The following is a 23,562-nucleotide window of genomic DNA, read 5'->3' on the forward strand; positions in this document are numbered from 1 at the left end:
CCATTTTCTGAATCTGCAGTGTGACATTATGATCATGACCTTTCTGGTTATTTTTCCATTAAAATTTTTAAAAAATAATCAATTTTAGTGATAATGATATTAAAAAATGTATCTTCATCTTATTTTGAAGGTATTAACACAAATGGTCACTGAAATAAATAAACCCAAGTAATAAAGAATACATTATATTTCTTCAGTAACTACTTTTTTTAATATATAACAATACAGTGAATAATTATATGTATCACAGAATTAAATAAATTATAAATTAGAAAATTAAACATCATATTTGAATTTTATGTTTAAGTAAAGCTACAGAAATCAAATAATTAAATATACCTTAGCTTCATTACTTAACTTAAAAAATTGTAATGTTTTGATATAATATTGATTAATGGAACAAGTTTGGCAATAAAATCCAATCTAAAGAATTAACTTATTTTGTTAATTTTTAATAAATCTGATGCACTAAACATGAATGTATAATTATTTTTAATTGTGTACTTCAGTAACACAGTAACAAGATTCAGGATGTTTTTTATACCTACTCCCGGGCAATTTCAAGCAGCACACTTTTCTTTCTTATTAACATAATTTTATTGTTAAGAACAAAACTAATTGAGCAAAGTGAATAAGAAAATAATGTAGTCAAATCTTTTTAACGTAAATTGCGTGCAGTATTGAAAAACATAAAATTGCTTGGCTGCCAGCATTTTTCCTCATATGGTAAAATGCTAAAAATTTAATTTTTTTTTTAATTTTTACAATCTAAGCTTTAGTCTTAGCTACCAGTGCAGATGCTGATTTCATTAATTTCTTTTTTGAATCAGTTTTAGTATTTAAAAAAAAAGTAATAATTAAAAATTCAAAAGTTTTCCATAAAAATGTTTTAAATTATTTAAAAAATTTACATAAATTATTTGTTATTCTCACACGCAATACATACATCCAGTATTATATAGATTTTATACTATTATTAAAATGAAATATTAAAATTAAGTTAAGAAAAGCATAAAATGCTAAGAATGCTTGCCAGTAATCTATGTACCAATATGAAGTGCTATAGTAATAGTCATATATAAGCATAAAAACACAAATTCTTTTAAGTCATCTCACTCTTTTACTGGTCATTAGTGGCACTACGACCAGATCAGACTGCAAAAAAGACTCAAAATTTAATTTTTTTGTGTAAACATTTAGAATAACAAAAAAAAGATTTAATTTTTTAAAAATAAATAAAAAGTTACATAAGAAGTAACATAACTATTCAAAACTAAGTCAAATTGAAACAAACTACTGCAGCAGTCCATATAACATTAATAGCAATTTAAAACAATGGATATTTTACATTATATAAAGTCTAATGCAATAAAAGCTGTTTTTAGGAGTTCATAAGTCTCTGAAGTTGATTTACTGGTTTTCAAACAAAATTTTACATAAAACTTGTTCTATTTTTTCATCCATTTTGTGAAATCAATAATTCCCTGAGAACCAAAAACATGTCTTTACTCATCAGGATGCCACTTTCTAATCAACAAAGATATATCATAGATCTTTACAGGATGTTTCAAGGACAAAATAAACTTTACATTCCACACCTGCAGGCAAACCTACCTGTTAGCAGTGATAGCATCTGAATTAAAACTTTCCAATCACTCCTTGAATGTATTACACTTCTCTCTCTCTCTCTCTCTCTCTCTATATATATATATATATAAAATTAATGTAACTATAATTCTGAAACTTTTTTTATGCCTCAATAGTAGATAAAATAAAATACTGATGGACCACTCTGAAATGTCTTTTTAGAAATATTTACTGGTCATATCCTAAATATGTTATTAAGCAAGTGTCTTATACTTGCATGCACACAAATAAAATGTATAAAATACAATTTCTTACTTCCATGGAGGGGTGTAACACCTCCGGTATTTATCCACAAGGTCCCAGGTTCAGATCCAGGTCAGGCTTGAAATTTTTCATATACATTATAAATTTCCACACATACAAACATGAACAATTTGTGGTAAATTAAGCAACCAAAAAAAAAATTCCATATAAATTGTATTACGACATGAAAAAGTATAAAATTCACATTATTAAGGTATTAAAAATAGTAAATTGTTAATCGAGACCAAGAGGGTTAACAAAATTTTGTCAAACTGAATTTCATAAATTGGAACATTTCAGATAGAAGTATCCCAGAAAAAATATGAAAAGTATAAAATACCAATGATCAAAGCCAAATTTATGTTCCTTGTACACCAATAACACTGATTGCAGTTTTCCTACAGTTATGTGAATGCATGGAATTTGCATTTATAAGCTAACAACTACAAACAAATAAGCAATAACAATATCACTATTAACCAGGAAACAACTAAAATTTTCATAAATTAACAAATACAATTTTTTATTAATATAAATTGCTTTACAGAAAGTAATCAGTAAAAATGTCTTTTAAACAAAATAAAAATTTCTTTGCAACATTGTACAATAATTGTACTTTCTTAAAATTATATTTTAAACAATACAAACAATGAATAAATAAGTTACTGTTGATACAGTACATATTATTTCATAATTATTACTATCATGAATTAATAAATTCAAACTAATTTAGTGTTAATTATTTACATACTATATATAAAAAAATTCATCATGTACTATCATTAGCATTAAAAAATATTAAAACATTCAAATTATTTTATAATCCTTGGCACATTTGTAAACATTAAAACAAATGATTTCTCTCTCAAATCACCAATTATACAGAAATATATGAGAGAAAACAAAGTCTTTTTAGTTATTTACATGGCAAGAGATAGAAAACTTGAAAATAAAAAACAAAATTGTCTTCCTAATAAAACAAAATAATCTTACCATTAAAATGAATCTAATTTAAAATGATTATTAAATATTATTCAGATATTTTTTATTAAGTAAATTATTCTGGTTGCAGCTGGCATAATCTAATGGTTAGGAATACAAGATTATAAAATTATGTTTTTTAACACTAATAAATGCTGTTCACAACTTTTTTATTGTTGATGTAAACAACTAGCAAAATTATAAATAGAACACAGAGAGATCGATTATAAACATTTATTTAAAAAAATATTTAGGCATTTTTATGGCGGCAAGCATGTGCAGCATAGAATTATGAATTTTGTTCATACACGCTTCAAAAATTTTAATGCAAAACAGACTTTATATGTCTAATTTTTTTTAATAGACGTTATAAGAAAATTTACAAATAAAAAATATTATGATAAAATATTATCACAAATATTATCTTGATTATTATTTCATTATTTGTAACTTTAACCCTGTTTTATACATTACTGTATGACTGCTTTTACCTAATAACTTGGTAGCACTCATATAATTTAAATGTATTTACTGAACGAGTATATATCATACTCAAGTTGTTTACATCTGAGTATGTAATCTCATCTATGAATGTACGTTTGATTATACTTTACATCACTATTTTCACTAACATGAGTGGTATTTTATTAAATGCTATATATATTACATTAAATTTATTAAATACAGCAATTAAATACTTTTTTTTATTAGTGTAACTAAAAGTTATAATTGGCCAAGTATTACAGAAGTCTAGTATTTTATTATTTATAAAATCCAATAAAATTAAATAAATCACTACCTTCAATGAAAAAAATTTGGAAAGGAAAGAGATGATCAATTTAATGTTACAGTTATGATAAACATTACTAATACTTTTAATCTGACAATAAGAAATTTAGCTAAAGAATTATGTAGCCGTAAATAATATAAAACCGGGCCAAAAAATGAAGAGTATTTATGCTGAAACAATTTTTTTTTTATTAATGACAACTTAACCTGAAGTTTCAGGACTCTTCAAATCCTAATTTGAATAAAACAGTTCAAAATGAAAAATAAAATATTCACTGTCTTGAAGATCACCATTTCTGAAATGGTACAATGGGCAAGCAAACACACAACTATAGATGTTATTGATAGATGGATAGACTAAGTGAATAGTGTTAATTAATTTTCTTCTATTATAATGAATAAATTTTGAATTTTTGCCCAGCCTTTACATTCATAAATTAAATAAAAATTTCAACAGAATATTTTTTACATTAATTTAAAGCATAAAACTAAATTTTTTAAATATATATTTAACATAAAAAACTAAGTTAAAAAATTATGTTATATAACTTTTGCTTCCCATTTAATGTTAACTGATCCATTCTGAGTTAAGATAAACAATAACAAATAACAATGCATAATATCAAACATTAATAATAATAATTTTTTTTTTTACTAAGTAACAGAAAGACAGTAAACTGCAATCTGTTACAAACTGATGGTTCTACATCCAGGAAATTGAAGGATATGAGGTACAGAAAAAGAATCAATTATTGAAAACATATTTGATAAATTGGTTCCCATAAATCACCTGAGTTAAATAATGCGGCACCTGCATTGCAAGTCAATGGCATTTGTTAATGACTAATTTCCTTAACCAATGTCACTTAATTTATTCAACTAAAGTTTTCCAAATTCGTATTTAGTTTTTTAATACACACATGCAATATTAAATATGGAAATTATAAATAAAGAAAAATTCACATAAGATGTAGAATATAACTTTCAATAGAATTAAATTTAACAAAAACAGTATTACTTACTGCAAATCCTATATAAAATTAGAAACAAATTTAACATTTTAGACTAGAAAAATCACATTTTTTTTCAAACACCTGACTAAAATATACAGTTCATTAATTTATAAAAAAATACACTTAATATTAATTTGTTAGTTTTAATAACAATAGTAATAATACTTTTTAATGATAGTGTTTACAACTCAGTGAAAAAAAACAAAACAAAAAAGCAAGTTGTAATATGTTTATATACTGCAAGATCACTAAAAGCAGACAAAATGTTATAAAGTAAACAATAAATATACAAAACAAATAAATAGTTCTTTCTTTTAATGCTAAAATGTTTCTCATTTATTTGAGTCAATATGTATATATAAAAACCAACCTATATGTAAATAACTTGCAGGTAAAAAAAAAAAATGAATAAGTATTCATTTAATAAATACTCTTCTTGATTATAATCTTTTTTATATCGTTAAAAAACTGACTTGAAGAACAAAATAAGTGGAAATTTCTTCTACAGTAGAAGATATATTTTACACAAATTAGTTGTACAATTTATAATTATAACAGTAAATGGCACAGAATATGAGTACCACAATGGTGGTATTTTTTTTTTTTTTTTTTTTTTTTTTTTTTTTTTTTTTTAATGAAACAATGTAACAATACAACTGGCAAACATTTTTTCTAAAACATATCAATTTAATTCAATTTAATTATAGATTGAAATTGATCGTATGAATAAAACTTTTACTATTCATTTTTATTCTTTTATTCTCAGTTTAAAAAATTAATTACCAATAACTATACTTTTTCTCTCTCATTTATTATATTTTTATATGAACCTTATGACAGAAATAAAATAAACACACACACATGCATGCGCACACACAAAGGAGTACCCAGAAATAACCAGATCTGTACAATAGTGTGGCAGACTGGTAAAAACAACGCCGTTTGGGGTAATATAAATATGATTGGGTTTTATTCGTATGATAATCCATGTCAGTTTTCTTGGTGCTTCTTAAAATATTTCCTTCAATTTTTGTGATGGCTGATCATTTAGTGTGCATTAAATTTTGTTTCCTCTTAAGAAAAATGGCTTCTGAAACAGTAGTGATGTTTCAAAATGCTTTTAAAAAGGAAGCTTTAAGTAAAGAAAGCACAGATGTACAAAAGGTTTTTATATTTCAAATGAGGGGAAATGCCACTTGAAGACTAATAAAATCTAGCTAGCTAATCTTCTACAATTAGGAATGGCACAAATCATTTTGAAAAATTTTGCAAACCAATTTATGAAGATTTTAGTTGGATTATTGCAGATATTTCCGAACTGACTTGTGATGCATGAAGTCCTTACCAACAAATTTTAACAGATGATTCAAATATGAAACTGTTGCTGTAAAATTTATTCATCAGTTACTCACAGACGATCAGAAAATCTTGTTAATGTCTGCTGTGATTTGAAGCACGAACTTCAAAATGATCCACACTTTACTTTTAAAGTTGTAACAGGTGACAAAAAGTAATTCCGCTTATTGATCCTTTGATCCCAGGTCAATCCATGAATGCCAACAGATACTAGAAGACCCTCTGAACGTTTTGCTGGGTCATTTAAAACAAAAACAGAGGGCAGTTCACAAAGGGAGTGTGTCTATTCCATGATAACATTCGGCCCCCCCAATGTACACTAAATGGTCGATCTCCTCAATAGTTCTGGTTGGGACATTCTGGATCATCCTGCCCATAGTCCCGACCTGGCACCAAGTGACATTTTTCTTTTCATACTTTTAAATGACCATATAGATAAAAAATACTTTTCAACTGATGAAGAGATAAAGAATGCCGTGCGGGAATGGTCAAAGGAGATGGCAGTAGGGATGTGCAAAACAGGAATAATAAAGTTGGTGCCCCAGTTGACTAAAGACTTGAAACTGAATGGCGAATACATAGAAAAATAGTGGTATACTTGTATATATCATAAAAATTTCATTAACAAATATACATTTTTCGATTTTCGTAAATTTTGTAACCTTACTTTCCGAAGATACCTCGTAATTTAGCTAATTAAAATTCATACAGTATTTACACAAGTATTTATATCAAAGTTTGATATGAATATTTTTATACAAATAATTATTTATAAAATGTCATTATAACTAAACAGAAATACATTCAAACAAAAATTTCAATATTAATATCATTAATTAGAATATTAATGCCATTAAATCAGTAGATATGTTTAATTTTTTTATTTCACAAGCAAATGAAAATTGCCATTTCTAACTGAAAACTATAATCTACTAACACTTGAAATCTATTTCAGTCATTAAAATGTTATCTGTACAGAGAAATACTCTGATAATTGAAGTTGAGGAATGGTAAAGAATGTCTAAGTTGTAATTTGATTCACCTGTCTCTTATTAGTTGCCATTGTCTTTCAACAGGACAGGCATTAACTGAACTCTTGTTAGAGAATGGCTTAGTGCCAATTTCCAGTGGGATCAGTTGAGGTAGATCTTTTAACTGGCATTCCTGTAGTCCTGATCTGATAACTCACAGCTGAGAATGATGGTACCATCAGTTGTTACAATTTTGATTTTGATTTTTCTTTTATGTTTTTCAAGAAATCATGTTCTTTTAGACCTATTGGTATATAAAGTTTTCTTCGTTTTTTAAAGTTTTAGAAGGTTGAAAATATCCTAATTCATGACTAAAAATTAACAAATAAGATTATTAATTCTTTTTCAGAATTAGATCATTGTCTTGTAATCACACAACTTATACTTCTAGTCTATAAAAAGGATAATCTCAATATTATTACAAATTTCATATTCCCAAGTTAAAATTATTTTCATATTCAACTACATTTCTGTTTTTGTTTAAACTTTCCAAATCAAAATACTGAATTACCTTTCTGAATTCATTTTTTCATCACTTTCCCTAAAATACTCCACCAAAGAAATAAATTTTATAAAAACTGTCAATATAACAAATATACTCAGGAACGGCTAATGACTGGACATAACACATAAAAAAAAAATACTATTTATGTTATGAGAAAATTAATCACAAATAGGTTAGAAGTATCTCAATTTTTTACGGCACCCTTTTCTCAAAAAAATAAACATATGTTACCTTTGGGATGGAATGTGAAAAAACAGTGTGTAGAGACCAATTGTTGTCCTACAGACAATAATTCTATGAAACTGGATAGCACTCATCTTTCATCTCCAATGGATTAACAACTGTTAAAGATTTTAAAATACCACTTCACTGTATCTGTAGAATAAGTATTTAAGAAATGTTGTTGGATGAGTTGACACCCATGATGGCAAATCCAATTATGAGCAGAAAAAGATGCTCAAAGGTAAAAATGAAAAACGTAACAAAGAATTGTAATGGTACAAAATTCAGATACAAATATTAATTACACCAAATTTATATTTAATTATATCCTTGAGTTTAAGAATTTAATCAATTTTGTTTATTAAAAAAAAGAAAAAAAACATTTCTTCCTTTATTATAAATTTTATTGTGATTTTTTAGCCCAGATTGTACAGTATAAATAACTAAGTAGTTTGCACAATTATTTTTTACTAAACCTAAATATATTATTAAATATGTACATTTTAGGAAAATGTATACTCTGAACTGAGTACAGATGATCACTTTAATCTAAACAAGAGTCAAATTCTTTGTATAAAGTAACCATGATGAGATCTATTAGAAATCATAAGCGATCTATACCTCAAACTAAGATAGGTCGTGTGTGTTTGTCAAAACTCATCACAACATACACATGTTCGTAGATAATTAGGCTATGGTTTTCATATAAAAACCACAACAACCAAATTTTAGATATTTTCTGGATAGTTCTCATTATGTCAATTGTAATACAAATTAAAAATAAAAAGATATTCTCAAAATGAAAATATTTTCTCAAACATAAAAGCAAGAAATATTTGATGGATTTAATATTTTCAACAGTTTGTAAAATACAATTATGGAAGCAAGCCTCCATAACATACAAAGATATTCATTTAAATTTAACGTAAATAATTAACATATATAGATTCAGAAACGGTAAAAACCATTTTTTTTTTTTAGTTTATAGTTACTTCAATATTCATTCTAAAATGTAAATGCAGTTTGATTCCAGAGAACATTTAAAAATATAACAAAAATAATATATCATACCTTATTTTTAAATTAAATATTTTCATAAAAAAGTTCAATATTTTTTATTTACCAATATGTACATTTATGTAATTTTGCCAGCTGTATAAAAAATAGTACTCATACTTTACTTTTGACTTTATACACATTAACAATTACTCTTTTAGATTTATAAATATGTAGCTAAGGTGTATAGGGTGGAGGTGGTTCTGGCATATTTCTCATTCCAACTGAAAATGTTTCTATGCCATCTAAATCCTCAATTAAACGATGTCGTTGTATTTCTTCTGGAGGTGAAGTTGACTGCAAAAGATTACAGGCTGTGGCAAGTACTGATACTGCACCTTTTCAACAATAAAAAATAACTATTAACAATGCTAAATATAATTATAATTAAATAATAAAGAATCTAACAAAGGGAAATGAAATTCTTATTTTTTAATACAAAATATTTTTTTAGAGAAAAGCAGATTCAAACTATTACAAAGCATTGATAATATGCTGATATATCTTGACTGAGAATTACCAACTTCTATCATCATGTTAACATTATCAATAAAATTAGCTTATCATATACAAAGCATACAAATAAATTTTATATTGTAATATACAGTTCAGTAGGGTATTGCAAAAAAAAAAAACAAATTAGAATACGTCATACTTTGTTAATAACAAGCATATATTTCAAATAATAAGCTCAAATGTATTTGACCATATCTCACCGTCTAAAATGTAATAACAAAAATTATACTTTTATACTGCATGTCAACTAAGTTTTCAGCAGTAAATAATACCTGACTGAGAGGCAATTTATACTTTAATATTGGATATATAAAAGGATTTAACAAAGGATTTGTCTTTGATACCTCTAACCTTTGTTTTTCTGTACAATTTTTGTTTTTTATTTGCAATGAAATGTAGAACTTCTGAAAACATTTTTATCATCTACAATCAAAACAACTGCATTTCTCAACTTTTCCCTAACTGTCATGGATATGTAACTAATGAATTATAACTTACAGAGACATAACAAAAATTACTTTTCACATGGAAGTACAGAATACCATTCATAATGAAGCAGCATATATTATGACAAGTTGCACGAATTCATTTCAGTAACTTATCAAGTTACTTTTGGCAGTAAATGTTTAATGAAAAACAACACTGCAAAATACAGAAACATAATCATTTATTTCATCTTAAGACACTTTGATTTTCTGATCAAAACTACATTATTACAAAACTAATTACTACTAATAGGAAATAACTATTCTCTCTTTCAAAATTTCAATAAAATGTTTCCTAAGATCATAAAATTATTTACTGTTCTACATAATAAATTTATTTGATATTTTAAAGATTTAGAAATGCCATGAATTAGCTTTCTCAGTCTGACTTGTAACATCAATTTCTGGGATTTAATTTTGCTTCCTGCACTTGTATGGCCAAACATATGTATACTTTTTGAACAAATAGACTGCCTAAATAGAAAACAAAAATCAGTACTGCAATTATCTCGATTTTTAGGTTACTTTATAATGGTTCATTTATTAATAATCAATAAAATCATATAGTTATTGTGATAGAGTTTAAAAAATGTAAATATACATACCTGCTATTGTAATAGTATAATAACCAAATTCATAAGCAACTTGTACTGATGCAGCTTCATTTACATGCGCTTCATATGCTGCACTTTGTAATGCAGTGCTTACTAAATAACACAAACCAAGAACTGCAACTATAAGTAACACTAAAACAGAATAACAAATAAATTCTATGTTATAACATTAATATGTGTGACATAATTATATCATGTCTGTGTTAAATTTAATAAACTAATAACAATATTGACAAAGTATTAACTGTTAAACCCTAAATAAAATAATGTCAATTTCAGCAAAACACAATAAACAGTACTAACAAAATAACAATATCAATTACAGAATAAAAAATAAAAACTAACACATTTAAAACCATTTTAACTGTTACTAATATTGCTTTTTAATTATAATGAAAAGAATGCAATAAAAATCAGAATTTAAGCATGGCATCCTGATAAATGTTGGCCAAATTTAAGGAACTGATTCAGGAAATCAAAATAAACAACGGAGTTCATGTAGAAAAATACCCTATCCCGCTTCATTTTCAGTAGCCATATACAAAAATGGTGAACATAAATTGAGAGCAATAATGATTAAAAGATTTGAATGGGTATCATCAGTTTTGGAATTTTTAAAGGTAAAATCTTTAAGCTTATTTATTTTGTAGACAATGTTTTCGGGTACATGTACACCAAGATTCATTAAAATATCTCAACCATTTGTAAGATATAAATTTTTATTGAAAAAAAAAACAAAATGGTAGAGATAAACAAAAAATAAATACTAAAATTAAAAAACATGACTCTCCCAAAAAAAATAATCTTTAATATAAGATAATTACTAATGTAGTATAATTAAAGAGCACACAGGTGACAATTTTATATATAGTATAATATTTTTAATTTATTTAAACATGTATGTATATATATATATATATATATATATATATATATACATGTTATATATAATTTTTTAATATGAGCTTCCAGAGCACTCTCCGATGGCTTGATGTCTCCTATAAATCTCCTCTGCCAACTTCCAATATCTTCTGTCTGTCAGAATCTATTCAAACTCTAAGTGAGTCGCAGTCATATAAGTCTTCAGCCTATCTCTTGCAGAGTTATTTGATTTACTTTAAAGGAGAATGTGTTCAATGGTTTCATCTTCTTTGTCGCTTGCCAATAAATTGCATTTTTACATTTAAAAAACTAAGTACAAATAAACAAAAATATAAAATACTTTACAAATGGTAATAACAATATGTTACAGACCAAACTGTACAGTTGCTTGCCAATAAATTGCATTTTTACATTTAAAAAACTAAGTACAAATAAACAAAAATATAAAATACTTTACAAATGGTAATAACAATATGTTACAGACCAAACTGTACAGTTGCTAGCAAACAACTCATACTTAACAATTCAACAACTCTTGACTTAAGAACTCAACAATACTAAATCAGATGAATAAAAATTAAAACACAATAGTTGTTTAGTAAAATCATCTGTTCTGCAATCCATAATTTATTAATATTAATGATAATTTTATTATTACTATTAGTTACTGTTATTATTTTATTATTTATCTATTGTTTAATTTAATACTGTCTATTATTAATTATTTTTAATTTAATCAGTGAATTAAGAAAAAAACAGGAACACAATATCAGACTGCATAATTTTTGTGATCCACTGGAACTCAGGCATATCTCAAGTGTTATCAACCGATTTGAACAATGAGCATAATTTTGTTAACAATAAAAGGCTTTGCATTTCGTATAATAAAACATAACTGGATAAAAATAATATTTACAGAGCAATAATGATTAAAAGATTTGAATGGGTATCATCAGTTTTGGAATTTTTAAAGGTAAAATCTTTAAGCTTATTTATTTTGTAGACAATGTTTTCGGGTACATGTACACCAAGATTCATTAAAATATCTCAACCATTTGTAAGATATAAATTTTTATTGAAAAAAAAACAAAATGGTAGAGATAAACAAAAAATAAATACTAAAATTAAAAAACATGACTCTCCCAAAAAAAATAATCTTTAATATAAGATAATTACTAATGTAGTATAATTAAAGAGCACACAGGTGACAATTTTATATATAGTATAATATTTTTAATTTATTTAAACATGTATGTATATATATATATATATATATATATATATACATGTTATATATAATTTTTTAATATGAGCTTCCAGAGCACTCTCCGATGGCTTGATGTCTCCTATAAATCTCCTCTGCCAACTTCCAATATCTTCTGTCTGTCAGAATCTATTCAAACTCTAAGTGAGTCGCAGTCATATAAGTCTTCAGCCTATCTCTTGCAGAGTTATTTGATTTACTTTAAAGGAGAATGTGTTCAATGGTTTCATCTTCTTTGTCGCTTGCCAAACAGCGAGGAGACTCCATTAAGTGGAGGCCTGGATGACAATGTGACCAGTTCTCATGGGAGCAGCAAACATTGATCCCTCCCTTTGAGGTGATTAAGTAAATCTTTAGCTTTAGATCGTGAATTACACCAAACTTCGATTCTTGTCAATATACCTTTTCCTATTTTCCTCATGATTATATTTTTATCTATATTATGACATTTTCTAATGGTTTGTACGCTACTGTCTTTAGTATTCCAAATATTTAGCTTTAGTCTTTCTGGATATGAGCATTTCTTTTGAAAAACTTGTCTTAGGTTCTGACAAGAACTATTTGATATTGTTTCTAGAAGAGGCAGATTTTTGAACATATTAACAGGACTTTCTTAAGAAAGCAACTGCTGATGTTCAGTTCACTGCAGTGACATGCAGCTACCAAGGGGATGGGCACGGACCAATCAACTTCAACCTCCCAATTGTAACTTATATAGCCTACGACAATCCTGGTAACATAAGGATTCCAACATGGGGTCATACATCTAAAATGGTTAAGCCTTTGAGCTGCTATAGTGGAACATTCATACATTCGAAATACATTACACGCCTTTTTGGGCAGTCCTGTAAAATGGAAGAGAGATAAGGCAATTTTGTACATGAACTTTTTTGTTTATTTTGATGTCCTGAATGGTTCCTTAAGTTACACTTCCTGGGAGACATATATATATATATATATATATATATATATATATATATATATATATATTGTAACAAGACCAGTATAACAGACTTGAGTAACAGATTCCAACCAATTAAGAAGAAAATAGTAGAAAATATAATAATGGGAGAAATCCAGAAAGGAGCTAAAAGAAACTCTTAGAAAAGGTAACAGGTCCATTTAACAGTTGTCTTTTGTAATACTGCCCATTGACCCTAACAGATGTTCCGTGAGAAGAGTTACTAAACCAGGGTAGGAATGCAGGGAATGAAGAGGCTTGGACAATCATTCTCACGCTTTGAGTTGTGTTCAGCAGGTAAAGAGGAAAGGAATATAAATACTCTGTGGAAGACTAGTTGAAATCAGTCTAAGCAAGACATTATGATGTCAGTCTACGAGATGAGAGTACTGTGAAATGAGTCTAAGCGAGATGTTATGATGCAAGTTCTGCAAGGAGACAGTGTGCGAGAGTGCTACAATGGAGGAGTTATTATGTGAGTTTGACATGATTAAGGTAATGTCACAAATAATTCCAGTACACAAAAACAAGAAATGGTTCGGTGAGTTACTGTAAGACTATAAGCGAAAGATAACATAATAAATTTCATTCATAAAATGTTAGGGTAGTTTTATTTGTGAACAGCAAAGGTATTTGCAATAAAAGAACTTTATACCTGCCTTATCTATTGTACTACTGTTGTTAATACAAGACTAGTGGTTAAAAATGTTAAGACTAGCAGTTATACTAATAACGTCTTTTGACATGGGACTGAATTCTGCTTTTCATTATTTATCTACTTGTGAATAAATCCTGATGATTACTTTAAATTCTGTTTTGTATGTAATTACTGTTTATTATTATTATTGACATTTATTATCATCATTACTGTGATTGTGATTACTAAAATTATTATTTGTTTTATTATTGTTGTTTATCATCATTATTATTATCATTATTATTATTTTATGTTGCCACTATTGTCATTATTCTAATTATTATTGTGAGTTGTGTATTATTGTTGCTTATTATTAATTACTGATTTGTCTTGTTTTACTTATATTCTTTAACTAATAAATTGTAATTATATAAACATTTTCAATTGTTAATCACTCAATATCCTGAAGGAGCTGTTCACACACGACAATATATATATATATATATATAAATTTGTGTGCTTGTTTCTGACCAATCCAAAACCACTGGTCAAAAGTGAATTATTCTTTTATCACTGCCTTTACTGAACTTTGATTAAGATTTTAGGTGTAAATTTATCCACATTTCTGTAGTTGGTTAAGTAATGAAAATTATAAAACCATGTCAAATTTTACAGCATCATTGTTTTTTTTTATCAAGAGTATGTAAAATATCAACATAATTTTCAAAAGAGAATTTATAAACACTGAACTCTCTATTTTTTTTTCATGGAGCAAAACAGAGTGGCATCTCAAAAAATGTTACACTAGTAAATAAAGTTTCCATTATTTGGATAAATATCCAGCAGACAACTTCATTTTTCAAATGATTTTAATTGAAATCAATCAATCAATGAGTCTGTGGATCCAAAAAACGTAAATAAACTTATCTGCTATTAAATAATTAATTAAGGTGACCAGAGTAGTAAATCACCAGAGTAGTAATCACCAGAGTAGTATCACCAAACCTGGGTTTGGTGATATTAACAAAAAAACAAAGGTTAGTGGCAAACTTGGTCTCAGGTTTCAATATATTATTATCCATTATTACATCATTTATTGACGTTATTTCCATGATTTTGATTTTAAGAGTTTCAGAAATAATTTATTTTTACAGAAATAACTCAAAAGTGTACGTAAGAACATAATTTGTTATTATTTTTATTAGTACTAAAAGATATATTTGTAAGCCGCCAGGAAGAAAATCAAAGAGTTATATTAAATAAATAATACATTACTTATTTTTAATCCTACCTGTAATTATACTAGGAAGAGCATTTTGTCTAATTATTCTAAGTAATTTCCTTTTCGGTCCGATTAAATCTAAACAGAAACCTATAACTGAAGAGCAGATTGCAGCAAGACATAACAATATAACAGTGCGTATTAGAAAAACAACTTGCGGAGTAATACAGCTCAACACTGAAAAAAAGAAATTGATAATGCGCACTAGTAGAAATGATAAAAAACAGAATTAAGAGTAAATCTTTTTTAATAATTAATATCAAATAGACAACTGTCCAATACAAATAAAATTATGATTTGGAATATGTCTACACATAGATAAATTATTTAATTGATTAACTATTGTTTTTATACTACAAATAACAAAACAAGTCAATGAATGATTTTTGTTACATTTTTGAACAAATGTATCCCATAAAGCTAAAATAGTTCAATTATTATAAATAGAGTAATATTTTGGCTAATCATTGCTTTCGATGTCTAGCCCCTTCTTTTTATTGCATTTCGTGCAGATTGTAACTGTATGCCCCCCCCCCCCCTACAAATAGCAGAATGACATTTTATACACACCTAACTTTTGTTTTCCTGTTTTTTTGTTTTTTTTTATGTGGACAATAAGAGAATAAACTTGTGTAAAAACAAAACAAAATACTGAACGCAAAAATATACACTTGAAAAAACTGAATTTTTCCATAACAGAATTACTAGCTTCTGAGCGCTGCGCTCACCGATATGACACTGAACAAACAAATTCTGAAAACATCAATAAAAAATACAATACTACAAGAAATAATGATGACTAATATCTCTAAACATCTAGTACAAAAGGTATATAGTCATATTTCTAAGAACTGTAAGAAAAAACTATAATAAAAAAGCATGTATGCAGGGTGAGTACAACGCTCCTAGCCAGTAACGGCGGGTTAAATAAATGTAAAACTTTTTTGAATGTAGTACCTTATTCAAACACAGAAAACAAAAGAAAATTACTCACTTTTTTAAGTAATAAATTAATACTGACTGTACTGTATTAAAAATTATACACTGTAAACATTACCTATCAATATCTATCAAAAACTAAAGAATACATTAGTGTTTTTTAAAACTAAATAAATACTACTTAAAACTAAAAATAACTACTTAATTTTAACTTATCATAAAACTGGATAAAACATTCATAAAAAAAATCAGACTGGAAATTCTTGTTACATCTATATCACAAAAACCTCTATTTAACAAATATTTTCCCAGGATTCTCAATTTTGTTATATAGGGTTCAACTGTATGTGAATAGATGAATAACAACACACTGACTTACACAGTCTACAAATGACTGCTTCAGAAGCCACAGTATTACCGTAGACAGAAGCAAAAGTATTACCATATTTACTCATGTATGATGCACCCCAGAAAAATAATGGTGCAGTTTTTGGGAAAAAAGTAAACATATAAAATTTTCAATTGATTTTCATTTTTTTTTTGTACAATATAAATTAAATACTAAAATAGGTACCTTAAAATTAAATTGTCATTAAATACTGCATTATATACAAAAATTACAGAACACTGATAATCACTAAAAAATATAGAAATATTTGTAGGCTAGCAGGCACGTCTGAAACAAAAAAAGAACAAAGAGCCTATGGTAGCAACATAGTACTATTATAAAAGACAAGCAAGTTAAAACACAAATATGGTAAATCTGAGGAGGGGTTCCTACCAGTTTTTTAATCTTCATCAAGGGGCGTGATCATCTTTGTTGTTCCATACAGCAGTCTTTACTTCCATCTACGCTGTTAGAAATGCAGGATTTCTTGAAGCTCGTCACAACCTAATCATCTGAAGTATGATTTCTTGCAGCCAAGATCCACTCACATATTAATATCAAATTCAGCTTTTTCCTGTAGGAGTCGTTTCATGGACTGTAGTTGCCATCCACTCTGAATAAAAATGTTTCAAATGGGATTTGAAAAGCTGATTAATAAGAACATTGACTATTGAAGTAATGATGTCATTTCAGTAGAAATACAAACTTATGCTGTTTTACTTTCTCAAAGTCTTTTTTTCACATGGTCTGCTAGATATCCATAGAAACTGCCCATCACTAACATATTTTAAATTTTAAAAAACACCATATCACTGCTTCCACACACATTCTACCCACTCTACAACTAGCCCGTTGTCCATAATTTTTTTTCTTAGCACCTAAAAATGACACCACCAGGTAATTTTTCATCCTTTGAAAGGATTTTTCCTTTAAACACAATAAATAATGGAAGTTTTTTGCCATTTGCACATAACGTCAACATGACTGTACACTGCTATTTTTCATAACCACAAGTACACACACACGAACAGTTTTATCACCAAAATATATGCATTAAATCTGTTGGCATATTAATGTAAACTGATGTTTAAAAGAATTTCCTATCTGCCCATTAAAAAGTTATTCTCTTGTCGCAACTGAATTACACATTTCTAGAAGGCCAATCATTTTTTACTCAAAGACAGCAAGCAAACATTGACAAACAGATGTATTTCTTTTTATTGATAGTTCATAACAATGATTCAATGACAATGAAATGGTCAATGAAATGGAAATTCATAACAATGAATGGTTCATTCATACAATGATTTAATTATCCATGACCTGCTTTAAAATTCAGTATTTGAAGTTTCCTTGCAATTTGTACGGCTTTTAATTGTGCCATCTTATTGAAACAGCAAATCCTTGTTCACACATGTCTTGAATGTAAGAAAACAACTGCTCTTCTACTTGAACGTCTACATTCCAGTGCTAAATGCTCTTCTACTTTTACAACTATCCATAAACTTCTCTCTTTTCTTTCTCCAATCACTTATACATGATTCCAGAATTTCATATTTACAGCCTGATGCATGATTACAAATTTCCTCAGTTAAGAGAATACCTTTAATTTTTTTGCCAACTGTAAATGAACACATATGTTTTACAGAACTCAACTTTACTAGCTTGTTTAAGGTACAAACTGGAAAAACTTATAAGTATAAATATAAATTGAACACACAATCTACCTTAAACAAAAGTTAAACAAAATGAATACTGTTATGTTTTTAGTTGAGACGACTTATGTCCTATACAAAATTACAGGATGATGAATAATAACAAATGATACAATAACTAAAAACACAGAGTTAAACAAAACTGCTTATGACAAAAGTTTATTTATAATTAGGTAATTACGATGTAGTCTACATAACAGATTTGAATCAACATTAAGTTACTGATGAGAAATCAAAAGTAAGAAGAATACATGCCAAGATTTATTTACATTACTAGTGTATATCAGTATATAATTTAACAATAACGTAGCACAATGGTAAATAAATATGTTGAACCCTCATTTGAAAATTGTTGTGTTATCACAAGCACCCATAAATTTCATATTGGTTTTTAAGAAAAAAGGGGTGCATCATACATGAGTAAATATGTAATAAAATAATTTATGAGTAAATGGGAGAACATATCTTGTCAAAAAACCCAACATACAGCAAAGTCATAAAAAACAAACATGTAATCAGCAAAACCATTTGCTCACACTGAGTAGCAATACATTTGCTTATATTGCCAAACATAAAACATAACCCTCATTTCATTAATATTGTACCTTTATCAAAAGACCACAAAGTAAGCAATTATTTAAATTTCTTTGCTCAATTCTCATACTACTTGATAAAATTTTCTGTTTACTTATGCACCCAGTATTCATTTAATTGCATGTAAGGGATTACATTAATTAATACACAATCAGCCACTACTATATAGAGAATGAGATGATATTCTATTTTATCATTTTTACCTTTGGCATACTTGACATGTACTTTAACAAGAAAAGATAGGAGATGAAATAATGGATAAATAATGCAAAGACATTAGTTGAAAATTGAACCCTTGACCAACTACTCTGGAAAACATAGCAATCTTTACACCAAATTACTAAAAACGTCAGATGATATATTTTAACTGATATATTTTATTTTTATTAGAATAAAAAACACTTAACTAACTAACATTTCTGAGTTATTTAAAGATTAAATATACTTAATACTAAGCTATGTAGAATAAAATATAATATATACCTTCCGCTGAAGAATGATAAATGTTTGTCACAGGTGATGATATAACATCTCCAGAATATCTTATTCTACCAGATCGAGTCTCAAAATATCCCAAAGTGAAAAACTGGTTAAGCATTATATATTGTGTACAATTTGCTCCTCCATTTATTCTAAACCACACCATATGAACTAATGATGTACTCAATAACGTAATACTAACAGCATGAAAAAATGATGCAACTAAATTTCTTTCATGCTCTTTTGGATAAGTCCATCTTTGACGAGGAAAATATGTTGGGTTAAACATGGCTCACTTCCCTGAAAAATATTACAGAAAAATATACATAGTTATTTAAAAATAAATTAAAACCATGAATTTATTTAAAATTTTATTATTCACAGAATTATGAAAAAGTCTCCTACTTAAACTACTTAAATAGTAGTTTTCCTAAATGCCAAATTTTCCTGACAAAAGTGAACACTGTGGATATATTAGGAAATTACTATGACAAGATTAAATGGTCAATTTAATTCTAAAGATAAATTAATGTTTCAATGAGACAATTACAGTATCACCAGAATGTATTAAAATAAGGCAACAGAAACTTACAGTGATTAACAGTTAAGAGTAGGAACTGACAATAGAATTTTAAAGCATTTCAGGAATTTTGGCACTTTTTTGCTACAAATAAAAAAGAAGACAACCTGATATAAAAGAAGGACCATGACCACATCACGATTACTGGTTTCAAAAAGCAAAGTGACCTTAGGGATCATTATAACTAAAATTTGCACTAAATAGAAAATTTTGTAATACATTTAGCTATCAAAAGCACATTTCTTGAATCTGTATAAAAAGCAAACATTCGAGCAGATACCAGAAAACATTATATTAATTAAAAATATTCATGGTATTTTCTGATTAATAGGACACCATTCTTAATTTTATGTATTTTATTAAATGGAAGACAAAATGTATATGTTACCAGTGGTAAATAGTATTACTCTCTGTAGCCAAAACTCACAGAAATATTTCAGTATGGTGCTGAAAATAGCAAATCAACTACAAATCAGACAAATAAAAATTAGACATACAAATTAGACTTTCTATGATAAAATTAAATTCTCTTATTTTTTTCTGTTTTGCCATTCAACTGTATTCCAGAGTTTTTCAATATTTTGTTATGAATAGTAAATTGAGAATCTACAAAATTTTAGCAACAGTTGACTCTTTTGATTCGTAAGTTCAGTCCCACCACAAAATTGTTGGGCCCCTTCCATCAAATCTCATTAGCATAAATAATTTTTCAAGCAATTTAAGTTGATGTATAGGGAGTATGTATTTTAGCAATACTATTCCAACAATACAATAATAGGGTGAAAAATAAAAGAAAGTAGAATATCCATTAAAATTACTACCAATTTCGGCTTTCAGTTGAAGAAAAATACACACTCCACACTGCTCTACAGTAAAACACCTGTTTAGACCAGTACTGTGACTCATGCTTATGCAAAACAACTATATTCTTTTTTAACAGTTGACAGATATTCCCATTCAGTTTAATTGACATTATTCTTTCCTTCCAAACTCCTTTTCCATCCTCTGTTAACTGAAATTATGAGTATGCATTATTAAGTTGAAAAAATTTCCTAAATTTACATAGGATCTTCTTTACATGGCTGCTATTATTAAGCCAATCATAAAAAAATTTATTAATTCTTAAATGACAGAAAAATTCTTTCCTTAAATATATACTTAGCAGTAATTTTTTATATAATCTATTAATGAAGTCACGGAATATTGATTACACTACTACAAAAATGGGTGAAAATAGCAAATTTTTCACGTGTTATTTAACTGTTAATTCATACAGATTTTTAAAAATACACTTCAAGTCTCAAGAATAACATAGAAAATAACACAGAATAACATGCAACTAAATTATAAATGAATATGTATGTGTATTATGCCAACACATATCAAAATATCTTTTATTTACATTTTTTAAATTTATATTCTGTATTCTTGCTAATATATTTAATACAAAATGTGTAACGGAATGTAATGATTCAAACTACTGTAAGTAATACAATTTGATAAGACTACAGGTTCCCAGCCAGCTTTCAGATCTTACATCATATTGTATGCAATATACAATAATCAGTACAAATGTGACTGTCTATTTCCTTCCGGCCAAACCACTTCTAAACTCCTAGCTTCATCCCATCATCTTTTGTAATTGACTCTTAATCCTCTCGTTGAAACATCCACACTTTAACAGTCAGTTTCTTCAACATAATAAGATTTTTTTATTCCTAATTATGATAAAATTACAAATGGGTGATGAACGACATTGCACTTGGGAATATTAAAATTTGTTCTATCATTTCTTAGTACATAAAAATTACATAAATGACTAAAGGGTCGCAGAAAATTGAGTTAATTCTCTAATTATGTCACTGGCACTATATTTGATATTTGAAGGCATATTTGATAGTTTATTATGATAAATAAGATGTGTTAGTTACCAGGCAGAATCAACCAGTCACAATTTGGTATTTATTACTGTTACGAAATAAAATAGAATTTCATCTGGTTATATTCGATCATTCTAGCACAGTATAAATATCTAATATTATTTCTGTAGATAAATAGAATTCTTACCAGCCTGGAGATTGGTAAGTGAATACTTATACCTTTTACAAAATCTATATAATTATGTTACCATCTGATAAAAGTATCTATTTACTTATTGAAGGTCAAAGTATTTTTTCTATTAGCAGGTTAAAATATATCAATAATACAGTAATGTCAGTAATCAAGTTGTTTGAAAGATTCATATTACTGCACATATCAATTTATGAAATAATGTTTACCACAAATAATTTTAAATTAACACTGAAATAACCACTGACAATTCTTAATTCACCAGCTCAAACTTCAGTTGTTTATTAATTTTTTAATCGAAAACGCCGCAAACTTCCTTAATAATAATGATTTTGATACTTTAAGTTAATGGGATAAAAAAATTAATAAATAAACACTCAGAATATTCAGTAAATACAAACTACGCCTATTGATTCATTACAGATTAAGTTTTCCTTATTGTAATCTCCATATTCATTACAACTTTCACTTAATGTTTTTATTACAAACCCACTAAGTAGAAATAGAGAAAACCACTGCAAAATAATAAATAAATGATAAATCTAATTGTTTATCGTTAGTTTTAAACTAGTGAACGCAAAACAGCTACTCACTGTGTTCGTTAGAAACAAAAACTACAGACATGTTTCTTGGTTATGTGCAAAATGAAACAGGCAAACCACGCCTTCAACACATACCTAATATAGTTTTAATTATAACAAAACTAAACTACCATTACTAGATAAAATAGTGCACCAGGCATTACATGTTTAAGGAATTTTGACAGAAAGGTGGAAAACTCACTTTCGAACAAACAGTAACTCTTAGCTAAAATAACAGGTAACATTTAAATATCACAAATTATCGTGAATTAGTTTAATATAAATGTATGTAATGTAACAGAAACTCGATGTAAATGTAAAAAATACTCAGTGAATTATTCTAAATACATAAATATAACCTTGAAAACACCTGAAATCAATCCATTCACTCATTTGCGAAATACGCCATAGTAATCAGCTGTCGGTGAACAAGTAGTGGAGTATATTATTATAGTGTTATGAAAACAATATTAGGATATTGCAAATGATTAATTTAAGTTAGTCCTATTGCTCCGTTATAAATAATGAACTAACAGAAAAAATGAATAACGATATTTCGTCTACTTCATATTTTGAAACTGTAATTTTATTTAACAAACCGCATAAAATTTTCAGTGTTGGAAATACACACTGAAACGTCAAAAATTTGTCACTTTTAAACCCACAACGCAACGTTAAAATTTTATACTATAATTCATTCTTTATAATTATTTTTTTCTTGGACTTATGCT

The 23,562-nt window shown here is 27.2% G+C and overlaps 1 protein-coding gene across 6 annotated transcripts; it reads right to left on the minus strand.

The window, feature by feature from the left end:
• Positions 1-178: 178 nt before the first annotated feature.
• On the minus strand, positions 179-23,502 carry LOC142325452 (transmembrane protein 127-like). 6 transcript variants are annotated; one of them, XM_075367231.1, is made up of 6 exons: positions 23,034-23,502; positions 21,002-21,192; positions 19,604-19,900; positions 15,494-15,661; positions 10,450-10,590; positions 179-9,181 (listed from the first exon to the last, which is right to left on the minus strand). In XM_075367231.1, the coding sequence occupies exons 3-6, from the start codon at positions 19,887-19,889 to the stop codon at positions 9,021-9,023; spliced, it is 756 nt and encodes a 251-aa protein (XP_075223346.1). In that variant the 5' UTR covers positions 19,890-19,900; positions 21,002-21,192; positions 23,034-23,502; the 3' UTR covers positions 179-9,020. The 6 variants fall into 6 exon arrangements, with proteins under 6 accessions (XP_075223346.1, XP_075223350.1, XP_075223349.1 ...); XM_075367235.1 differs by lacking the exon at positions 21,002-21,192 and having other exon boundaries at positions 23,202-23,502; XM_075367234.1 differs by lacking the exon at positions 21,002-21,192 and having other exon boundaries at positions 23,191-23,502.
• Positions 23,503-23,562: the final 60 nt, after the last annotated feature.

This window comes from Lycorma delicatula, chromosome 5, assembly GCF_047948215.1.
Source record: "Lycorma delicatula isolate Av1 chromosome 5, ASM4794821v1, whole genome shotgun sequence".
Lineage (NCBI taxonomy): Eukaryota > Metazoa > Arthropoda > Insecta > Hemiptera > Fulgoridae > Lycorma > Lycorma delicatula.